Source organism: Protopterus annectens, chromosome 11.part0 (assembly GCF_019279795.1).
Source record: "Protopterus annectens isolate FY-2018-M chromosome 11.part0, PAN1.0, whole genome shotgun sequence".
Classification (NCBI taxonomy): Eukaryota; Metazoa; Chordata; order Ceratodontiformes; family Protopteridae; genus Protopterus; species Protopterus annectens.
Window position 1 is genome coordinate 9,407,630 of NC_056745.1, and position 19,659 is coordinate 9,427,288.

A 19,659-nucleotide genomic window follows, 5' to 3' on the forward strand; every position below is an offset into this window, starting at 1 on the left:
CCCCTTTGGGGAGAGTGGCATCCCCACAAATTATCACTTTAATAACAATGTCCTAAACACGCAATCAGTCATGAGGGATTTGGGTACCCAGGTTGATAGCAACCTGACGTCTGACCACCATGTTGCTTCCACTGTAAGGAAAGCTTTTTACATGGCCCACCTCATAAGTAAGGGTATCTCATCCAGGGACAAGGAGATCATAACATCCCTGTATTCTTCCTTATAATGCCCATTATTGAGTACAATGCCCCATTCAGCATGTACCTTGCAAAGCACATGCAACAGCTGGAGAGACCACAGAGATTCCTCAGGACCTCAACAATCTACCATACACAAAAAGGCTAAAAACCCTATCCCTCTAATCAGTTTCATACAGACCCCTCAGAGATGACCTCTGTCTGGCATACAAGGTGATTTTGGACTCCACCTTGATGGGACGGCTGCATATCCACTAGTCAAGCTTCACTCAAGTAACCCACATGCATGGCCTTAAACTGGTCTGTAACATCAATAGGACTTGATGGTGGGACAGATTTGTGTCCCAGAGACTCCCCCATATGTGGAATAAACTTCCTCTCCACATCAAGCAGAGTACCTCTTTACCCCTTTTTAAGCGCAACCTGGATAACTGGATGGAGAACAGAAAATACATCCCTGGGATTCCACCCATGTCTCTGGTGGACAGAGACATCTGGTGCTGACTTGTCTAAACATGGGCTAAACTCTTGGCTAGGCTTATAACCGTCTCAGGACCAATAGCTTAGTAACTTCCTATGATCCTACGATCGTATGACACTTCATGCTGTTATTTCTGTACCATCACCTTCCTATGTAACTCTGGAATTATCTTCCTCACTTACTGATACCACATATTTATACCCCCTGTGCCACCACTTCCACATGTAGCTCTGAGACATCCTCCTTACCTAATGACATCATGTGCTTGCAATTCTCTGACATCACTTGCGGTCTAGCCCTGTTATGATTCTACTTACCTAATGATACTATGTGCTCATAGGTCTGCACCTTCCACTCCCTGTGTAGATCTGAGATCATCCTCCTTACCTAATGACATTATGTGATTATAGTTCTTTAGCATCACTTCCCGTACAGCTCTGATATAATTCTTCTTACCTAATAGCAGCATGTGCTTATAGCTCTGTGACATCATTTCCTGTATAGCCCTGATGATATTCTTTTTTATCTAATGACCCAACATGTATGTAGTTATGTGGTATCACTTTCTATTTAGCCCTGATATAATTCTCCTTACTTAATGACATTCTATGTGCTCATAGTTTTGTGATATCCTGTGTAACCCTAATATGATCCCTCCCCTTACCATGCACTTGTAGTTCTGTGTTATCATTTCCCATGTACCCCTAATGTCTGTGTACTTAATAAAGGATTTTCGACTGGAAACAGACTGCCTGCCTTGCTTGGATTGCTTTCAAATACTTAGTAATGCTGTAGAATTATATAGGTTCATAGGTTCATACTAGGCTATCTGCCCTGAGGCAATTATAAGCCTAGCCCGATTCTGTATGGCTTACGCCACCCCTTGATTTGAGTATACTGTGCCCTTTAAGGTTTAGTTTACTGTGCCTCTGTCTAATAGTGACACGGGAGTAATCCCTGGGACAAACCTACGATCCCCCATCCACCTATCGAGATTCTTCTTGAAGAGATTCAGTGAGGTGCTCTGCCTCACATGAACTGGAATTCTATTCCAGAACGAAGGGAGCCTCTGGGTTATGAACCTGTCCCTCCAGCAAGTTCTATTTATTTCTGTGCTGAGGTTCAAGTCCCTCGAGCGTGTGGCTCTAAGGGATTTAGATTTACTGAGGTGGAGCATGTCCATTAATTCTGGATTTGACATAGCTTTGTATGTCAGGCATAGATCGCCTCGAAGTAGGCGGTATGCAACTGAGTAGAGCTGGAGTTTTTTTAACCGAGCAGCATATGGCATCTATTTGAGACCCTTGATCTTCTTGGTCAGATACTTTTGGGGTCTTTCTAATTGCTGCAGGTGTTGGGTAAGGTACATCCCAAAAGGGGCATTGTATTCTATGATGGGCCTGATGAGGGATGAATAAAGTGGCACGATTACCTCTCTTGATCTAGATGTGAAACCCTTTGTGATGAGGTGGGCTATGTAGAAGGTCTTTCTAACCACTTTGGCAATGTGGTTTTCAAAGGAGAGATTGCTATCAACTTGGGTCCCCAGGTCCCTAATAACTTTCTCTGTACTTAATGGGTTTCCACCTATGTGGTAATTTGTGGGCACATTGTTTTTGCCAAAGGGCATGACTATACATTTTTTGGCCTTTAGCTTTAGATCATGGTGCTGGCACCAGTTATCTGTCTCTGTGAGACCTTTTTGAAGGCTGTTTGTGTCAGCTGGAGAGTTGATTATGGCGCTCAGTTTGCAGTCGCCTCCCACGTTTGCCTGTACCTTGGAAAAGTATATATAAAACAAGAGTGGTCCCAGGACAGAACCCTGTGGGATGCCACTTGTGACTGGTTTCGAGTCTGACATGGCTCCAGCAACTCTCACTCTGTGGGTTCTGTCTTTGAGCCAGTTTGCGACCCATCTTGTGACATAGGGGTTTATATTTAAGCTGGCTAGCTTATCTATGATGCCCGAGTGGGGTATTGTGTCAAATGCCTTTGCAAGGTCCAGATAGGCTGTGTGGACTACCTTCCCTTCATCTATGGCTTTGGTGACTGTTTCGAAAAAGTCAACCAGGTTCAAAAGGCAGGATCTGCCCTTGACAAAGCCGAACTGGGTAGGATCTAGTGTCTGTAGGTCCCCAATGTCTTTGTTTATGAGCTCCATGATGATTCTCTCCATAGCCTTGCAGACTAAGCTAGTCAGGCTTATGGGGCGATAGTTTACAGGGTCCATAGAGGCTCCACCTTTGTGGAGTGGGACCACTGTTGCTGTACGCCATTCTGTGGGCACATATCCTGTAGTGAGGCTGAGATTGTATAGCTGTTTTATTTGAGGGATTAGTTCCTCTTGGAGTTCATGTAGGACGCAACCTGGGATGCCATCTGGTCCCATGGAAGCAGTGTTTTTTGCTTTGGAGAGGGCAGCCTTCACCTGAGCATCAGAGATGTTTGGGAGGCAGCCCTCTGCTGGGATAGATACTTGCTCTTTTGGGGGGGAAGGGGTGGAGAAGTTTGCACTGAACCTGTCTGCCAGGATATTGGCTATGTCTGTGGGTTCAGTATATTTTTTGTCATTTAGAATCAACTCAGAACAAGTCTGGGAGTTGCATCCCAGGTTTCTAACATAACTGAAAAAAGCCTTATGGTTGTCTTTGGAGTCCTGTGCAATTTTTCTCTCGAAGCTGGCCTTGGAGGATTTTATGAGGGATCGTAATTTTTTGCTAGTACTGATCAGAGATGCCTTCCCTATTAGGGATTTTGCTCTATCATATAGTAGCTTCCTCCTTCTGTTGTACAGTTTATTTATGGCAGGGGTCCACCAGACTGGATGCCTGCCTTTGGATGATTGGGTCTTGGTTTTGTTTGGGATAGCATGATCCATGCATTCCTGGAGATTTCCGTAGAATGCGTTTATATAGGATTCTGCAGTTTGGGCCGTAGTTTCCACTGGCCCTGGGGCATTGAAGAATTCCACTTCAGTTTTGAGAAGTGAGAAGTTCGCTTTTGAGAAGTTTTTCACTGTGGTTTTCTGGGCTGGGGGTGGGGTCGGGATGTGGACATCCAGTGAGATTAATTTATGGTCTGATCTTAGCAATGAGGGATATACTTCTGGTGTGGAGCATAGAGTCCCCATGTTGGTAATGATCAGGTCTAGTATGTTGTCCCCTCTTGTGGGAGTGGAGACTAGTTGTTCCATAGCATTTGAGTTTATATTATTACTTTTTGACTTGACGAGTTTACTTTCGCTACTTCTACTACTATTGTCTGATCTGATTAATATACAGTGATTAACTAGAACTATATGGACTTAAAATCTTCCACACAGAGAAGTTTCTTACACTGTTTTGTTTTTGGACCCACTACACTTTAGTGGGTTGTTTTGAGACTTCAGGGATACCACGGAGATTACTTGTTTTTTGCCTAATATAATTCTCCTTACCTACTGACACCATGTGCTCATAGTTCTGTACCATCACTTCCCTGTGCAGCTCTTTGTCCTGGTTGCTCAACATCTTCCACTCTTCCCTTGAAAAATCAACAGCAACATCTTCAAATGCATCTGGCACCTGAAAGTACAAGAGACTTACTTAAAAGTTTTGATTTAACAATACAGACAAGTCTTACACATTACAAAAAAAGTTAATGTTACAACATTTGTTTCTAAATTACATAGAAGTACTCAATAGTAACAAATCTTTTTTATCTGCACCCTAAGAATAGTTATGTGTCAGGCAAGTATAACAAGAGAACCCAGTATGTCTTTGGATTTAAGATGGAGATCCAAGTCTTGAAAGGTTGAGAGGGCCAAATACACAAGGCAGGGGTGTAGCAAGGCAGAACACGATAATACTAGTGAGATGAGGAAAAATTGTGCAAAAGTAGCAAAATGCAATTGAAATAAATATAAAAAGCAAAGAACAATTACTTAAATTATTCACAAAAAAATTTCAGGGGAAGCACTTTCTTCTTTTAAAGAGAATTCAATAGACTGTGAAAGTAACTTACAAGCATACTTAAATAAACACATTCACACATAAGTCACATGACCTTTAAAGTCATTGTTCTTTGTTTTATGGGTACAAATGTGGTCAGCACTGAAATATGTCTGAAGAATGTTCAGAACAGAATATATGTTGCTGTCCAACAAGATACAAACTAGGCATTTTAATGATGGCCTTTCAAATATGTTTGCTGTTTCCAAAAATGTTCAGCATATCCAGCATTTGACCCGTACAATATAAACATACTATGTAACTTTGTAGAGTCACACTTACATATTGTCAACTTCAACTACTTCATAAGTAAATAACTTGAGAAAGTATTTCATGCTGCTAGAACATTTTTTCTGTACATGCTTTTCAGCAGCTTAGTACATTCAAGTTGCACACCTTTTGTAAGCAGCCTTTCAACAATTTCATGTCCCTTTGTTAAAACATTCAAAAGAACTTGCCAAACTATTACTGTTTGTCATATAATTCTTTTAAATTTGCTTTAATAATTATTTAGTTTCACTGTTAAGTGTCCAGCTTCTGTTTGTGACTCTGATTGGGGTGTGATAAAGAGAAATCAACTCTGTTCAGCACCTCAAGCACAAATTAACAAACAACAATTAACTCTTGCATTACACTCTGAATTTAGTGATCAACAAGAAAACTTCACAGCTTGTAACCAAAATTCATTGACCGTGCAGTTAGTTAAGACTTCATTTAATAATGCTACTATTGTAGGGCTGTTCTCACGCTTCCTACTTCAATACACACTCTGAATTTCCTTTTGTTATCTCAAAAGAATTTTGTATGTTTTTTTCTCTGGGGTTACTGGTAGCAGAATTTACATTTTATTCCAAAATTCTCCAGCAGATGTAATATTTTGGAGAATTATTAACTGAATGAATATACATGCTTAGCTTCAGTCACAGTTTTATCTGAGTGCTTCAATTCTTTGTTACTGATTGATGGAGAACACCCCAACTTTAACACATTTCTAGCCTCCACAAAACTGCATTTTCTAGCATTAAATAATAAGCTTTACTTTAAGTAACTAGGCATATCATTGATAGTGGTGACTTCAGGTTCCTTTTATTGCTGGAACACAAGAAAGGCACAGTATCTAGCTAGTGAAACATATAGGGAATGTGAAAAATATATACAAATAAAGTATAAAATACGTGAAACATGGCAATTCACTCTTAATCCACTGTTAAAAATGAAAGTCTGTTTCCCTACACACAAAAAATGAATGCCATTGTCTTATAAATGGTAGCAATGTTCCCGACACAGAAAAACTACTAATTCCTCAATTTCAAGGATTATGGTTTGGATGAAGTGTTGATATGAAATATGTTGCAAGTCAAGGATGTAGCTACCGATGCAACAAAGATGAGAAAATGTCAAGTGCAAAGACATTTGTGCTCAATAGAAAGAGGAAAATATAATTAACATAAACTCAAGAACAGAAAGTAATTCAAGAACAGAAAGTTGGACTTGCTTTGTTCTGTGCTGTACAGGAAAATATTTTTAAAACAAACAGCACAGTTTGCCAGCATTCAACATAAAACACATATTCCCACTGCAGACAATGGTGAATAGCAAAGTAGTTTTCACGGCTGTTAAAACTTCTTTGAAATAAAATTGTCAGTTAACTGCTCTTGGATTACAATGATAGTTTTGATACCCCAGGAAGAATGTGGGAGAGGGCCTATCAGCACTTAGCCTAAGAAATGGAAGCCTTAAGATATGTAGTTCAGCTAGTTTGTTTTTCTGAGCATTTACAACTAGATGCAGAGGTAAGGGATGGTCTGAGAACACAAATCAGAGTCATTCTGGCGAAAAAAGTGAAAATGAAAAATAGGTTTTCGAAACTGTGCAAGATGCCTGTGACTCACACTACTGCCATTGTATTTACATAAAAATGATTTTCTTATGCCAAGCATATCATGTATAAAGTATGTTTGAAGTGATTCTGGAAAAAATAACTTTACGATCACATTACAGCAGCAGGTCCATTGAAATACAAAAACCATAACCGTTAATAGTTTGTTGAAATAACTGAGATACAGTATCAGCCATTATTTCATTTAATTATTCACACTTCTTGTTGACTGAGTTAGTCCCAGTTGACCAATGGCTCTTTTTCAAGGGAGACCCAAGGTGGTATTCATTCTGACTAGGGGAAGTTTGGCCAAGATGCAGGGGAACTTCCCCTATTGTTTTTGATAATTGCCATAACTTATTCTACATCCATCTGAGCTGCCACCAACTCAGGCAGATGGAGCCTCAGTTTCAAGGACAACACATTCAGGAGTGCACCCCCCCTTATGCTCCACTGTAGTGTCAGTATTGGAAAAATTAAGCCAAGTACATGGCATGGGGATAGAACTCACAGTTTTCTGAACCAAAGGTGAGTGTGCAACCTTTTGAGCTACTGAGACTACAAATAAATGCATGTTAGCTTTACATCCCCCTCCAAGAAAAACAGTACCCCCGTCAAAAACAGCACTGATGCAGACAAAAAATATACCAAGCAAGTGCAACACCATGAACCACCTCATGCTCTATTTCTGATGAGCTAAAAATAGAGGCGATCTCTGCCTAACATACAAAGCTATGTCAAACCCAGAGCTGTTGGACATGCTGCACTTAAACCCCAATCCCTCTGAGCTACATGCTCTAGGGACCTAAACATTGTCACCACAATAAACAGAACATGCTGGAGGGATGGATTCCTGTCCCAGAGACTTCCCATACTCTGGAACAGACTACCTATCTATGTCAAACAAAGCTTCTCATTAGCACTCTTCAAGAAAAATCTTGATGATTGGATGGGAGATAGGAAATTCACCCCAGGGATCACTTCTGTGGCTCTGCTTGACAGGGACACAGGAAAATAATTTTCTTGGATAGCGAAAGCCAGGGTACCGTTTGGCTAAGCTTATATAGGCCCTTGGGCCAATAGTCTAGTGCCAACCTATGAATCAATAGAATTAACTTAGGTCTGATTTTTTTTTTTTGGGGTAGCATAGCGTTGTCACCTCAAAGCAAGACGTTGTCCTGTTCGATTCTCAGCTAGAGCGTCTTCCAGTGGAGGCATGCGTGAATGGGCGTGCCTTCCTTGAAGGTTGTGCGTCAGAGCTGGTAACTCGACATGTAAAAATCCACTACCAAACATTAGCGGACCGGAGTTCCGCTGTGGCGACCCCTAACCGGGATAAGCCGAAAGACACAACAACTCTACCTCTCAATTTATTGGTCAAGAATATTCTGGACCAAGCCATAAATAATATGGGGGGGGGGGGGTACAATCAGAAACAATTTGTAAATATTACTCTAATTCACTTAAAAAGCTAACAGAATGACACGTTTGGCATCAATATGGATTTTTGAACAATAAGAAATTAAAACTCTAATGACTGGTATTACTGCTTGTAATCATGACTAATTTACCTGAAAATCAAACGTGTTACGAGGGATGGGACAAACAAACAAAATCAGGGACATTCTGAAAAAAATAGGGACAGTTGACAGGTGTAGATAGCACGCAAATGGGAATGTTTGGTCCCAATAACTTATTCCAGGATTTCAATACATTTTTGAATGTGTGGGATTTTAAAATGATAGTTATAATATTCTGAATGTTTTTCTAAATGCCTATGAACAAGCATCAGCAGCAAAATTTAAAAATGTGTAGTTTTAATGACTGAGATAATTAAAACTACATATCCTTAAATTCTTAAGCTGGGGCTTCTCCATTGTCAGACAGTTTAGTATGGTTTGACTTTACCATAACATCCATAGTACCAGCAGCAAAATAATTAAATAAACTGTAACCACAGTCAGCTTTCCATCTTCCAAACACTGTCCTACCTCTCATAAGGTGGAACAAATGATCAAAATGTGCAACATTTACTAACAACAAGGGAGGGAGCTCACCGCATGGTTACAATGTTACTATACTTGTTCTACTGTATACCCCATTCTTTAAACATTACAGATTCTTGGGAGGGAGCTCACCGCATGGTTACAATGTTACTATACCTGTTCTACTGTATACCCCATTCTTTAAACATTAGAGATTCTTGGGAGGGAGCTCACCGCATGGTTACAATGTTACTATACCTGTTCTACTGTATACCCCATTCTTTAAACATTACAGATTCTTGGGAGGGAGCTCACCACATGGTTACAATGTTACTATACCTGTTCTACTGTATACCCCATTCTTTAAACATTAGAGATTCTTGGGAGGGAGCTCACCACATGGTTACAATGTTACTATACCTGTTCTACTGTATACCCCATTCTTTAAACATTAGAGATTCTTGGGAGGGAGCTCACCACATGGTTACAATGTTACTATACCTGTTCTACTGTATACCCCATTCTTTAAACATTACAGATTCTTGGGAGGGAGCTCACCACATGGTTACAATGTTACTATACCTGTTCTACTGTATACCCCATTCTTTAAACATTAGAGATTCTTGGGAGGGAGCTCACCACATGGTTACAATGTTACTTTATACTACCCACTTCAACCATTAAAGACTCTTGGGAAAAACAACACAAGTTACAGTTGCCCAGATGGGTAAATAAAGCACTCCTCCAAAAAAATACTCAAGCAAATCCAATCAGCATCAAGCCATCAAACAATACAGGTAGCAGCAGGCTTGTAACATCATGAATATCATACCATCCATAACATCAATAAACAAAACAATAAAGAAACTTCAGCCATAGCCAACCTTCCAGCTTAAAAATGTAGAATATTACACCATATACTGTGATGGTGGTGCTGCGGTAGCGTTGTCATCTCACAGTTAGACGTTGCCCGTTCGATTCTCAGTTAGAGCGCCTTCTGTGTGGCGACATGCGTGAATGGGCATTCCTTCGTTGAAGGTTGTGCGTTAGGTCTGGCAAGCCAGCACGTCAAAATCTACTGCCAATCATTAGCGGACCGGAGTTCCGCTGTGGCGACCCCTAACCAGGAAAAGCCGAAAGAAACAAACAAACATTGTGCAATATAGAAGAGACGGGTAACATTTGGCACATTTACTAACAACTAGGAAGGAGGCACACACATAATGGTTAAACTGTGTATTTTAAGTTCTTTGATCCCTCCACTTTCATTTTGCTTGTCAGAACAGTCACTTGGTTATAACGTAAAACTTTACATTTTTACTATTTATAAGAGAAAAAGGTTATATAACCATTGTGATATATTGTATTTTACCACACACCCAGCCCTTCACGCATTAGAGACTTGAAGGTAAGTTGAAAAAGTCCAGGATGCCGCCCCCACAAGCACGCACACTTGAAGTATTCTCATGTTCTCTCTTAGAAGCTCTAGTTACAAATTCTCAGTGACAACCGTGTTTAGCTTTGCTCTCCAAAGAGTGATTATTACTTTATTCAACCTAATACATTGCTAATACTTTGATCTTTGACCCACACACATGTGCACACACGATAAACACACACCCATCAATTACAGACACTTGTATGACAGTACACCTCTGTTATTTGCTTGAGATCAAGTGAATAAATAAATTCATAAATAATGGCCCCCAAAATGTATCTCATCTCTCTTATGTCAGAACCATACAGTGAAAATTCACTCTGACCTCTCAACTTCTTATTTAAAGAATCAGAAACAATGAACAAAATAAGAAACAGCTTTTAAGCATCTCTTATATACTTCTGGACAAAGCAATAAATAATGGGAGACAAAAATGGACACATTTTACATATTATTACTTCATGTATTTGTTCTTCAGATAAACCCAACAGGCAAAGTGTCCCTTATCAGGGGGTGACCCAAAAGCACTGTCTGGTTAAGTGACTTGCTTAAAAATCATGAAGCGGGCAAATGGTAGTGAAACAATTCAAACCCCGTACCTTTGATTAGATGAAGCAGTTGATTAGCACAAGTGCCAGACAGCTCCATATCACTTGCAATGCATGGTGCAGTGGTGCAGTGGTTGTATTGTTACCTCACAGGAAGAGGTCTTCTGGTTCGATTCTCAGCTGGGATGCCTTCTGTGTGGAGTCTGCATGTCTTACTTGCATTTGTGTGGGTTACCTCCAGGTGCTCCAGTTTCCTCCCACATTACACAGACATGCATCTAAATCGTTTCTTCCCAGGCCTCTGCTGAAAACTGGCTTTGTTCCAAGTTTGACTTTCCCGATAGACAAATGTTAAACAAAAAATAAATAAATGCTAAGAGAATAATATGTGTCACATAGATGTACATTCTGTAATCAATAAAAACTATGAATCTGTAATGACTAACACTAGTGATCAATGGTAATCCTCAGTGATTTACTAGAAAAAAGTTTTACTCATGCTGACTGGGTTAGGCCTCTTTTCAGGTGAGACTTGAAGTGGTATTTATACCACTAGGGTAAATTTGCCAAGGGCATTGGGGATATCCCCCACTCTTTGAGGTGTTAGATGGCACCAGGAGACTCCTAGAGCATCAGGAAAGAGGCCTAAGGAAAGCAGCAAGAGGGTCAGAGAAAAGCTACGGAGAGTTTGGAGGTGGGAAGTGAGAACTTGGAAAAATCTGTTTGTTGTGGAGCTTCAGAATGCAAACAAAGACTCCTGTGTGGTGGACATTGTAAATGAACATCACTTAGCTATCTCCATGGAAAAGGAAGCAAGCGAGTCTGTTGATGCAGATAACAGAACCGGCATTAGGGGGACTTGCAGATGATCTGTTAAGAATAATCAAACAGGATGATCTGGGTAACGGTTCGACTGTTTCATGGGGTGAGATGGCAGATATATTTTTGGACGTGTTGAGGATGGTAATGTTGAAAAGGAACCATGTGATGTGCCCACAAAAAATGCAGCAGTTAAAACTTATGCAACAGTGATAAGAAAGTAAAAGAGGAAAGCAGAAAAACTGAGAAGGGATCTGGTTTTGTGGCAGCAGATAATGAAGTAAGTAAAACTTATGCAGCAGTGACAGCAGGTAAAAAGGTGAGCAGCAACAAACTGCAAGTAAAACTGTTTTAAAAAGAAGGGAAGATGATCTGTGAGAATAAAAAAAAATGACATTGTAATAGACAGATATTATGTATGGGAAAATTTGGTAACTGTTCTGGGTTTTAAAGCTCAAGAAATTCAGTCTTATACATACTGGGACAGAGACTTTTTGTGACTTACCATTTGAAAACGATGGGCTGATGATGACATTTCTGGAAGTGAACAAGAAAAGGAAGAATCTTTAACCATGGTACAATTATTTGTTTTCTGGAAGTAACTTAAATGTTAAACAATGTTACTTTCCAGTTTAGAACTGATGAACTAGAAGAAGATGATATTAAAAAATGCATGTAAAGTTTGTGTGAAAATGCTGACAATATTGGGAAAGTTAGACATGAGGGAGAGGTACAGAATGGAGGGTGGAGGTTGGAAGCTATTTTAAACATGGTGGAAGCCCCCTGTCAAGTCTTATTTTTCTGGCTGGTCGTAGAGCAACATTAAGATATGCTGGCCAGCCTAAATCATGGCGGTTCAGTGGGGACTTTTCTCATTTAATTAATGATTGTGACAAGGTACAATGGAACCAGTGTAAGGAGAAACAGCATCCAGTGTGTGCTTAATTACAGGCTGTATAAAAAGGGACACTTTTGGATGGATTGTCAAGAGCAAACAGTACATAATGAAAAACTGAAGAAAATTTACATGAGGAAGGTCAACAAGAGGCTGGAGGAAAATGTGAACTAGGTGAGGAAGAAACAGTAGAAGAAAAAATATAGCAGTGGGGTTGGAAGAGATAATGCATGCAGGAAGAGAGGTCAGTAGACGGGAACAATATGAATATTTTTGAAGTTATAGCTAGTGATAAATATGAATCTGAGAATCAAGAATTATTTGTACATAAACCCAATTGGACAAAGAGTAAAAATAAGAAAATGTAAAAAATATTTCCAAAAACTAAGAAGGAAAACCAGTCATTTTAAAGTGTTTTCAGTAAATGGAAATACTATTAATAACACTGTAAAAAGGATCGGGATACTGGAATTGTGTCCTAATGTGACATGGATGTTATTCTGTGAGAGGATGTAAGATTCCTGACAAGTGAAGAAAGACTGCACAAAAAAAAAAAAAAAAAAAAGTGTGGAGTGGCAATATAATATGGAACTTATTAAGTGTCCTGGAGTGGCTGTGTTTATTAAAAAAAACATTGAAAACACTAGATGCAAGCTTGGTAAGGATGGAAAGGTTAACTGTTGTGTATGTGAGGTGGAGAACATCTTCATACAAATACAGCATTATATGCATGTATAACTAGCAAGGACAGAGAGAATTCCTTTTATCACATATTAAACTATGTGCTGGTTAATATGAAAATTATATTTGCAGGGAGCTTTAATTGCGATTTAAGGGGAAGATGTAAAAATAAAAGGAAGGATGTAAAAAAATACAGGAAGTGATAAATCGTGGTAAATTAGTTTTGTGGAACAAAAGTCAATGGACTTATAGAAGGGGGCACTTGGATCTGAAACTGATTATTTTACATTATCAGAAGGCTTGGGAGTAGCAGATGGTGACACAGTTGTGATGTTTTTTTTTCAGACCATTTAGCAATATGGATGGAGGTGATGGAAGTAAGGTAGTATATTTAAATAGGCAAAGGAATAAAAAGAACAAATGAGAAATTATGAGATGTAATGTGAGAGTTGGAAGTATTGCAATTATGGAAGGATCATAAAACCATGAAGGACTTCTATAAACACTTGTCTGAATGGTGGATTGAATTTAAAAAAATAGTATAAAAAGTATTTTTTTGTTTTCAATGGCGGGATGATGTAAGAAAGGAAGACAAAGTGAAGGATGGCAACATGTAAAGAAATGCATTAAAGAACTTAGAAAATAATACAAGAGACTGTGATATGGAAAAAGAAATGTTTAAAAGAAACCGATAAAAAAAGTAAGGCATTAATGTGTAGTTAGAGATATTATTTAAAAGGAGAAAGGAGAAAGGAGGAGATATCTGCATATTTGGGAAAAGTAGCAAAGAAGGATACTGGTGTAATGGGGGAAATTAAAAATGCAAAAGGAGACGTAAGAACACAACAGCAAATTATGAGTGTTGTAGTACAGCATATAGAAAATATGTATGAGTAAAAAAAAGGAAATAAGAGAGAATGGAAAGAAAACAATTCCAGAATGAAATAAGGAACAGTTTGGAAAAGAAATTATTATTAGTGAATTGGATGAAATACTTACAGGGGAACACGTCATCTCATCGAATGTAATTTCAGCAAATGCAAACTCAGCGAGTGCTATTTGTTGAAATTACTTTAGCTGACAGTGGAGTTTTTCTTCTCCAGTGTTGTGTGACCTCGGAGTTGGTATATACATGTCCAGGAGGTGCAGAGGGGGGGGGGGTTGCCCCCCTGCAAAAACAAAATTGTTGAGTTGTTTATTGAAGGTGGTTTTGGTGAACAGTTTTCATTTTTGTTTTTCCATTCACCAAAAGTACCTTTGACTTAACATGAACCCACTTAGGAAAGTAAATGCTGAATCAGTATCAGGCTTAGATGGCATCGGGTATGGAACGTACATGAAATTAATGGACTGGAAAAGAGAATATTTTGTAAATGTACTGAATGAATGGTTGAAGGAAGGATTTGTTTATGAAGAGTTATGTTGTGGGATGTAAAATTTATATGGAATAAAGATGAGAAGAATGAAATAAAAAATAGAGACCGATCACACTAAATAACACCGATTATAACAATAATACAGAGGAGAGTGGGAGACCGATCACACTAAATAACACCGATTATAACAATAATACAGAGGAGAATGGGAGACAGATCACACTAAATAACACTGATTATAACAATAATACAGAGGAGAACGGAAGACCGATCACACTAAATAACACCGATTATAACAATAATACAGAGGAGAATGGGAGACCGATCACACTAAATAACACTGATTATAACAATAATACAGAGGAGAATGGAAGACCGATCACACTAAATAACACCGATTATAACAATAATACAGATGAGAACGGGAGACTGATCACACTAAATAACACCGATTATAACAATAATACAGAGGAAAATGGGAGACCGATCACACTAAATAACACCGATTATAACAATAATACAGAGGAGAATGGGAGACCGATCACACTAAATAACACAGATTATAACAATAATACAGAGGAGAATGGGAGACCGATCACACTAAATAACACCGATTATAACAATAATACAGAGGAGAATGGGAGACCGATCACACTAAATAACACCGATTATAACAATAATACAGAGGAGAATGGGAGACCGATCACACTAAATAACACCGATTATAACAATAATACAGAGGAGAATGGGAGACAGATCACACTAAATAACACCGATTATAACAATAATACAGAGGAGAATGGGAGACCGATCACACTAAATAACACCGATTATAACAATAATACAGAGGAGAATGGGAGACCGATCACACTAAATAACACCGATTATAACAATAATACAGAGGAGAATGGGAGACCGATCACACTAAATAACACCGATTATAACAATAATACAGAGGAGAATGGGAGACCGATAACACTAAATAACACCGATTATAACAATAATACAGAGGAGAATGGGAGACCGATCACACTAAATAACACCGATTATAACAATAATACAGAGGAGAATGGGAGACCAATCACACTAAATAACACCGATTATAACAATAATACAGAGGAGAATGGGAGACCGATAACACTAAATAACACCGATTATAACAATAATACAGAGGAGAATGGAAGGAAGGACAAAAGGATATCATGGAAGAAAGTAAATATTAAGAATTGCTACTGGTTATGAGAAAAACTGTGAATGATATTATAAGTAAAAGGGAGGATGTGAAATGTATGGGAGGTGATGTTATGCAAGCATAGTCTTCCTGCCAGGTTAGTGGCATCATGGGAGTGTGTATCACCATGTCTAGCTATGGACTTGGTTAGTGCTACCATGCCCTCAGCAGTGGCAGTTATGGTCAATAGAGGCCTTTCTGCCTCAGAATTGCTAGGGTAGAAGACTTCCCGTGGGCTTCTGATTCAGGACAGGCTCCTTTGCTGCAATTCAAACCCAACACTCACACTACCTTCAGACTTCTGAAGATAAGAGAGGTTAAGTTCCTGATTCTACCACAGCTTAGTACAGTATGCTGTCTCTCTTGTCACCACAGATCAATCATAACATCTGCCATTTTCTTCCGGAACTGATTATATTTGGCACTGACAGATCATGGCTTAAGGAAGCCTGTGAAAATGGAAGATAATACCCGCTGCATTCACCAGTGAGGAATACAATGCAGGCCACACAACGTTTCTAATAAAACCAGCTTTATTAACTGGAAAATAAGTCTGGCATGAATTTTCTCAGCATAAAATAAGAGTTTGACAGTTTTTATAACACAAAATTAAAATTCCTTGTAAGTTGCCAGCAAAATTAAAGACAGTGTTTTTTATAACATTACTCCAGAGTTCACTGTGGTAAAAAACTTAAAAATAAAACTTCTGTATTTCCAAGTTAAAAAATTATATAATATTAATAATGTTAACAACAGCTTTGATACAATCTCATACACTGGAAAAAATCACAAAAACTCTTTTTACCTGGAACCATGAACATTTGTTTATATATGTATATGTATGTGTTTGTGTGTTTGTGTGTGTGTGTGTGTGTGTGTGTGTGTGTGTGTGTGTGTGTGTGTGTGTGTACATATATTTATTTACATTTATAGGTTCATAGGTTGGTACTAGGCTATCAGCCCTAGGGCCTATACAAGCCTAGCCATAACAATTCCTTGGCTATTTCTTTTTACACTATTTACTTCCCTGGACCCCTGTTTAGCAGGGATAGTCCGACTAGACAGCAATGTCCATTTTCAGTGAAGGCCCAAGGAGAAAAGCTCCACAAGAGTACATTTTTAGTAATACATGTCAAGTACAAATAAGAAATTGTATACAATACAGCTTATTTGTGTTTACGTACAGTTTAGCAGAGATCAGTAAAGCAATTTATATACATAAAGCGATTACTTAACAAAAATATATACATAAGAGATGAGATTAACACAAAGTACAAATACAGTACAGCATGTCTTAGATTTTCTTAAGGCTCTACAGTACATTTAGTATGTCATCTGACAGAGTACAGTTTACAGCTGCGAGGAAGACAAGGGGATATAGGTTCATAGATTAGTACTAGACTAACTGCCATTTTGGGCCATTTGAAGCCTAGTCAGTTACCCCATGTGAGAATCAAACTCTGCACCTTGTGTCTTTAAGATAAACACCTTAGCCATTATGTCATCCTCCCATCGGGTAATGGCGAAGGAGGGTACAGGAGTTATAGAGTGGATAGCAGTGTAGTTAGAGGTTCTGTCTGTGTGAGGGGAAGTTATCCAGGGTTAGTACATGAGCAGAGCCAGGTAGATGCTAGGTGATCTTTTAGTAATTTCTTAAACTTGGTGGTGCTGGAGGTGGATCTCATATCGATGGGTAGGGAGTTCAACATTTTGGCGATACTGTTTGAGTATAGCGAGCCACCAGCATTATTGCTACTTTTAGTGATGTATACTAGGTTTTCGTTGCTGGAGCGCAGGGTCTGTTACTGGAATAGCGAGTAAGTAGGCCTTTGAGAGCAGGTGTTTTTTCAGGCTGGTTAAGTATTTGGTGTGCCATGGAGAGCTGGTTAAAAATTAGTAGGCTAGTGGATTCTAGCCATGAGAGTTCTCTGACAACCTGACAGTGATGGAATCTTTAATTGGCATCTGTAGCGAACTTTGCCATTTTGTTATAGCAGCTATCTAGTTTGTTTATGTAAGTTTTCTTGAGGCTGGTAAGGATGGGAGATTCATATAAGAGTGTGGACAGAAGGTGGGTTCTGACAATGGAGATTTTGGATTGGCTTGTGACGAAAAGTTTGCTCCTGTACAGGCTACCCATTTTTTGTGGACTTTTTAATTGTTTGACTTATGTGGAGATCAGAGTTCATGTTTTGGTCTATTACTACTCCCAGAAATTTGGTGTGGGGACTGGGGTAATGATGGTATTGTTTGTTGAGGTGATTTTCAATAGAGGAGAGGGGTCTGGGGATCTTGTATGTTGAAACAGGATAAGTTTTGTTTTGTTGGGATTGAGTATTAACTGGGCATTGGTTAGCCAGGTTTCTTTTTTTTTTCCATAATAAATTTTTATTGAAATATATTTTCCAAAAACATTACAAAAATACAATAAACATCTCACACATAATACACTATAACTACTACAAACCATTTATACAATATCTACATGAAATGCTTCCTATATTTAATATATTCCTAAAATCAGTATCATGCTAATATAATATTGAAGACCTTTTCCCATACTTTCGGGTTATTAATATTTTTGTTAGTTTGTTTCAGAAGTAATTTATGTGCTAGTATATGCTTTATAGCCACAAGCTTAAAATTATTCCATGATGTCTTATGTGGTTCTAGCCAATTTGTGGCTATATAGAGTTTCATCAGCAAAAAAATATTCATACAAATAATAGTTTGCGATCTGGAAAGCTCTTTTGGAGGAATGTGTAGAATCATAAATTCCCATGACAGTGTAGAACTTTGATAACCCATCTTTTGCAGTTGTACTTTAAGAGAGTTCCAAAGTTTATATACGCATTTACAACTCCAGAACATATGAAGAAGATCCGCTGTTTGATCTGCACAGTATGGACAAATTGGAGAATTCCTAGGGTTAAATTTATGTAATCTAAGATGTGTGTAATATGCATTGTTCCAAATCATCAATTGCGTGTACATCAGTTTTTGAAAAGAAACTGATTTCCTAGTTATATCAATTGCTTTTAATATCTGATTGTCTGTTACTGTTACTTTGTTTACCCAATACTCTGAAAGCAAAATTTTGTCCTGAAATTTCAAATCCTTAATTAATTTATATGCAGTTGCTATAAATTTAGTGTCTTGTTGGATAGCTTGCCACAATTCAGAGCACTTATCCACAAATCCGCCTGCAGGTTTAAAGTTCCTAAAGTAGCTCAAGGCAAGTTCTTTAACTTGTCTCATTATAACAATGTAACTTCTAGGTAGATTCATTTCCTGTCTAATTTGTAAAGCCGATAAGTCAAGTTTATTAAAAACATCAAATAGAGTCAGATTAAGTATTAATGGAAATTTGCTAAGATCGATCAGCTGATTATTTAGTTTAAAATTAGGATTCCTGTGGAAAGGTTGAAGAACCATCATATATTGCAATAAATTTACGGACTGAAATAAAGTTTGCAAAGATGAGACACAGGTTATTATGTGGTCCATGACCCCATATTTTATCAGACTAATTTTGTCCATAAAGGGCAATGCTTTAGGATTTATTTTCCTATCCAAAATATGCTTATGATTCAAGACCACCCAAGTTGGTATCCATTTTGTATTCGTTACATCATAATTAGCAATTCTTAAAATTTTATTAGCATTTACAATCAAATAATATGCTTCAAAGTTTGGTAGCTCAAGTCCCCCTCTTGTTTTAGGGGTCATTAATTTCTCATAAGATATTCTAGTTCTTTTTGGGTTCCAGAGGTTAGCCAGGTTTCTACCAGGTTTCTACTTTAGAGAAGGCTTGCTGTGTTATTTCCTGGAGACAGAGGAGTATCGGAGTTGCACATATTAAGGTACAGTCATCAGGATATTGTATTAACGTGGCTTCATTAGTGGCACTATGTAGGCTATTGGTGAATAATGTGAAGAGAAGAGGGCCAAGAATGGATCCTTGTGGGACACCTAAGGTGACTGACAGCAGTCGGGAGAGGGAGGTACCCCATTTGACTGCTTGAGATAGTTCTGGAACCAGGTGAATAGGGAGTGGCAGGCGTTAAATTCTGATAACGTGTTTTAACAGACTGAAGTGTGAGACCATGTCAAATGCTTGTGAGAGGTCCAGAAAGATAG

At 38.4% G+C, this 19,659-nt stretch overlaps 1 protein-coding gene across 2 annotated transcripts in view; it reads right to left on the reverse strand.

The window, feature by feature from the left end:
• The window catches only part of LOC122815114 (zinc finger protein OZF-like), a 114,745-nt gene that overhangs the window by 62,670 nt on the left and 32,416 nt on the right, over window positions 1-19,659 (reverse strand). For both annotated transcript variants that reach the window (XM_044087360.1, XM_044087359.1), the window contains exon 2: window positions 4,115-4,241. In XM_044087360.1, the coding sequence (XP_043943295.1) occupies window positions 4,115-4,241 (127 nt within the window). The remainder of the gene's footprint in view (window positions 1-4,114; window positions 4,242-19,659) is intronic.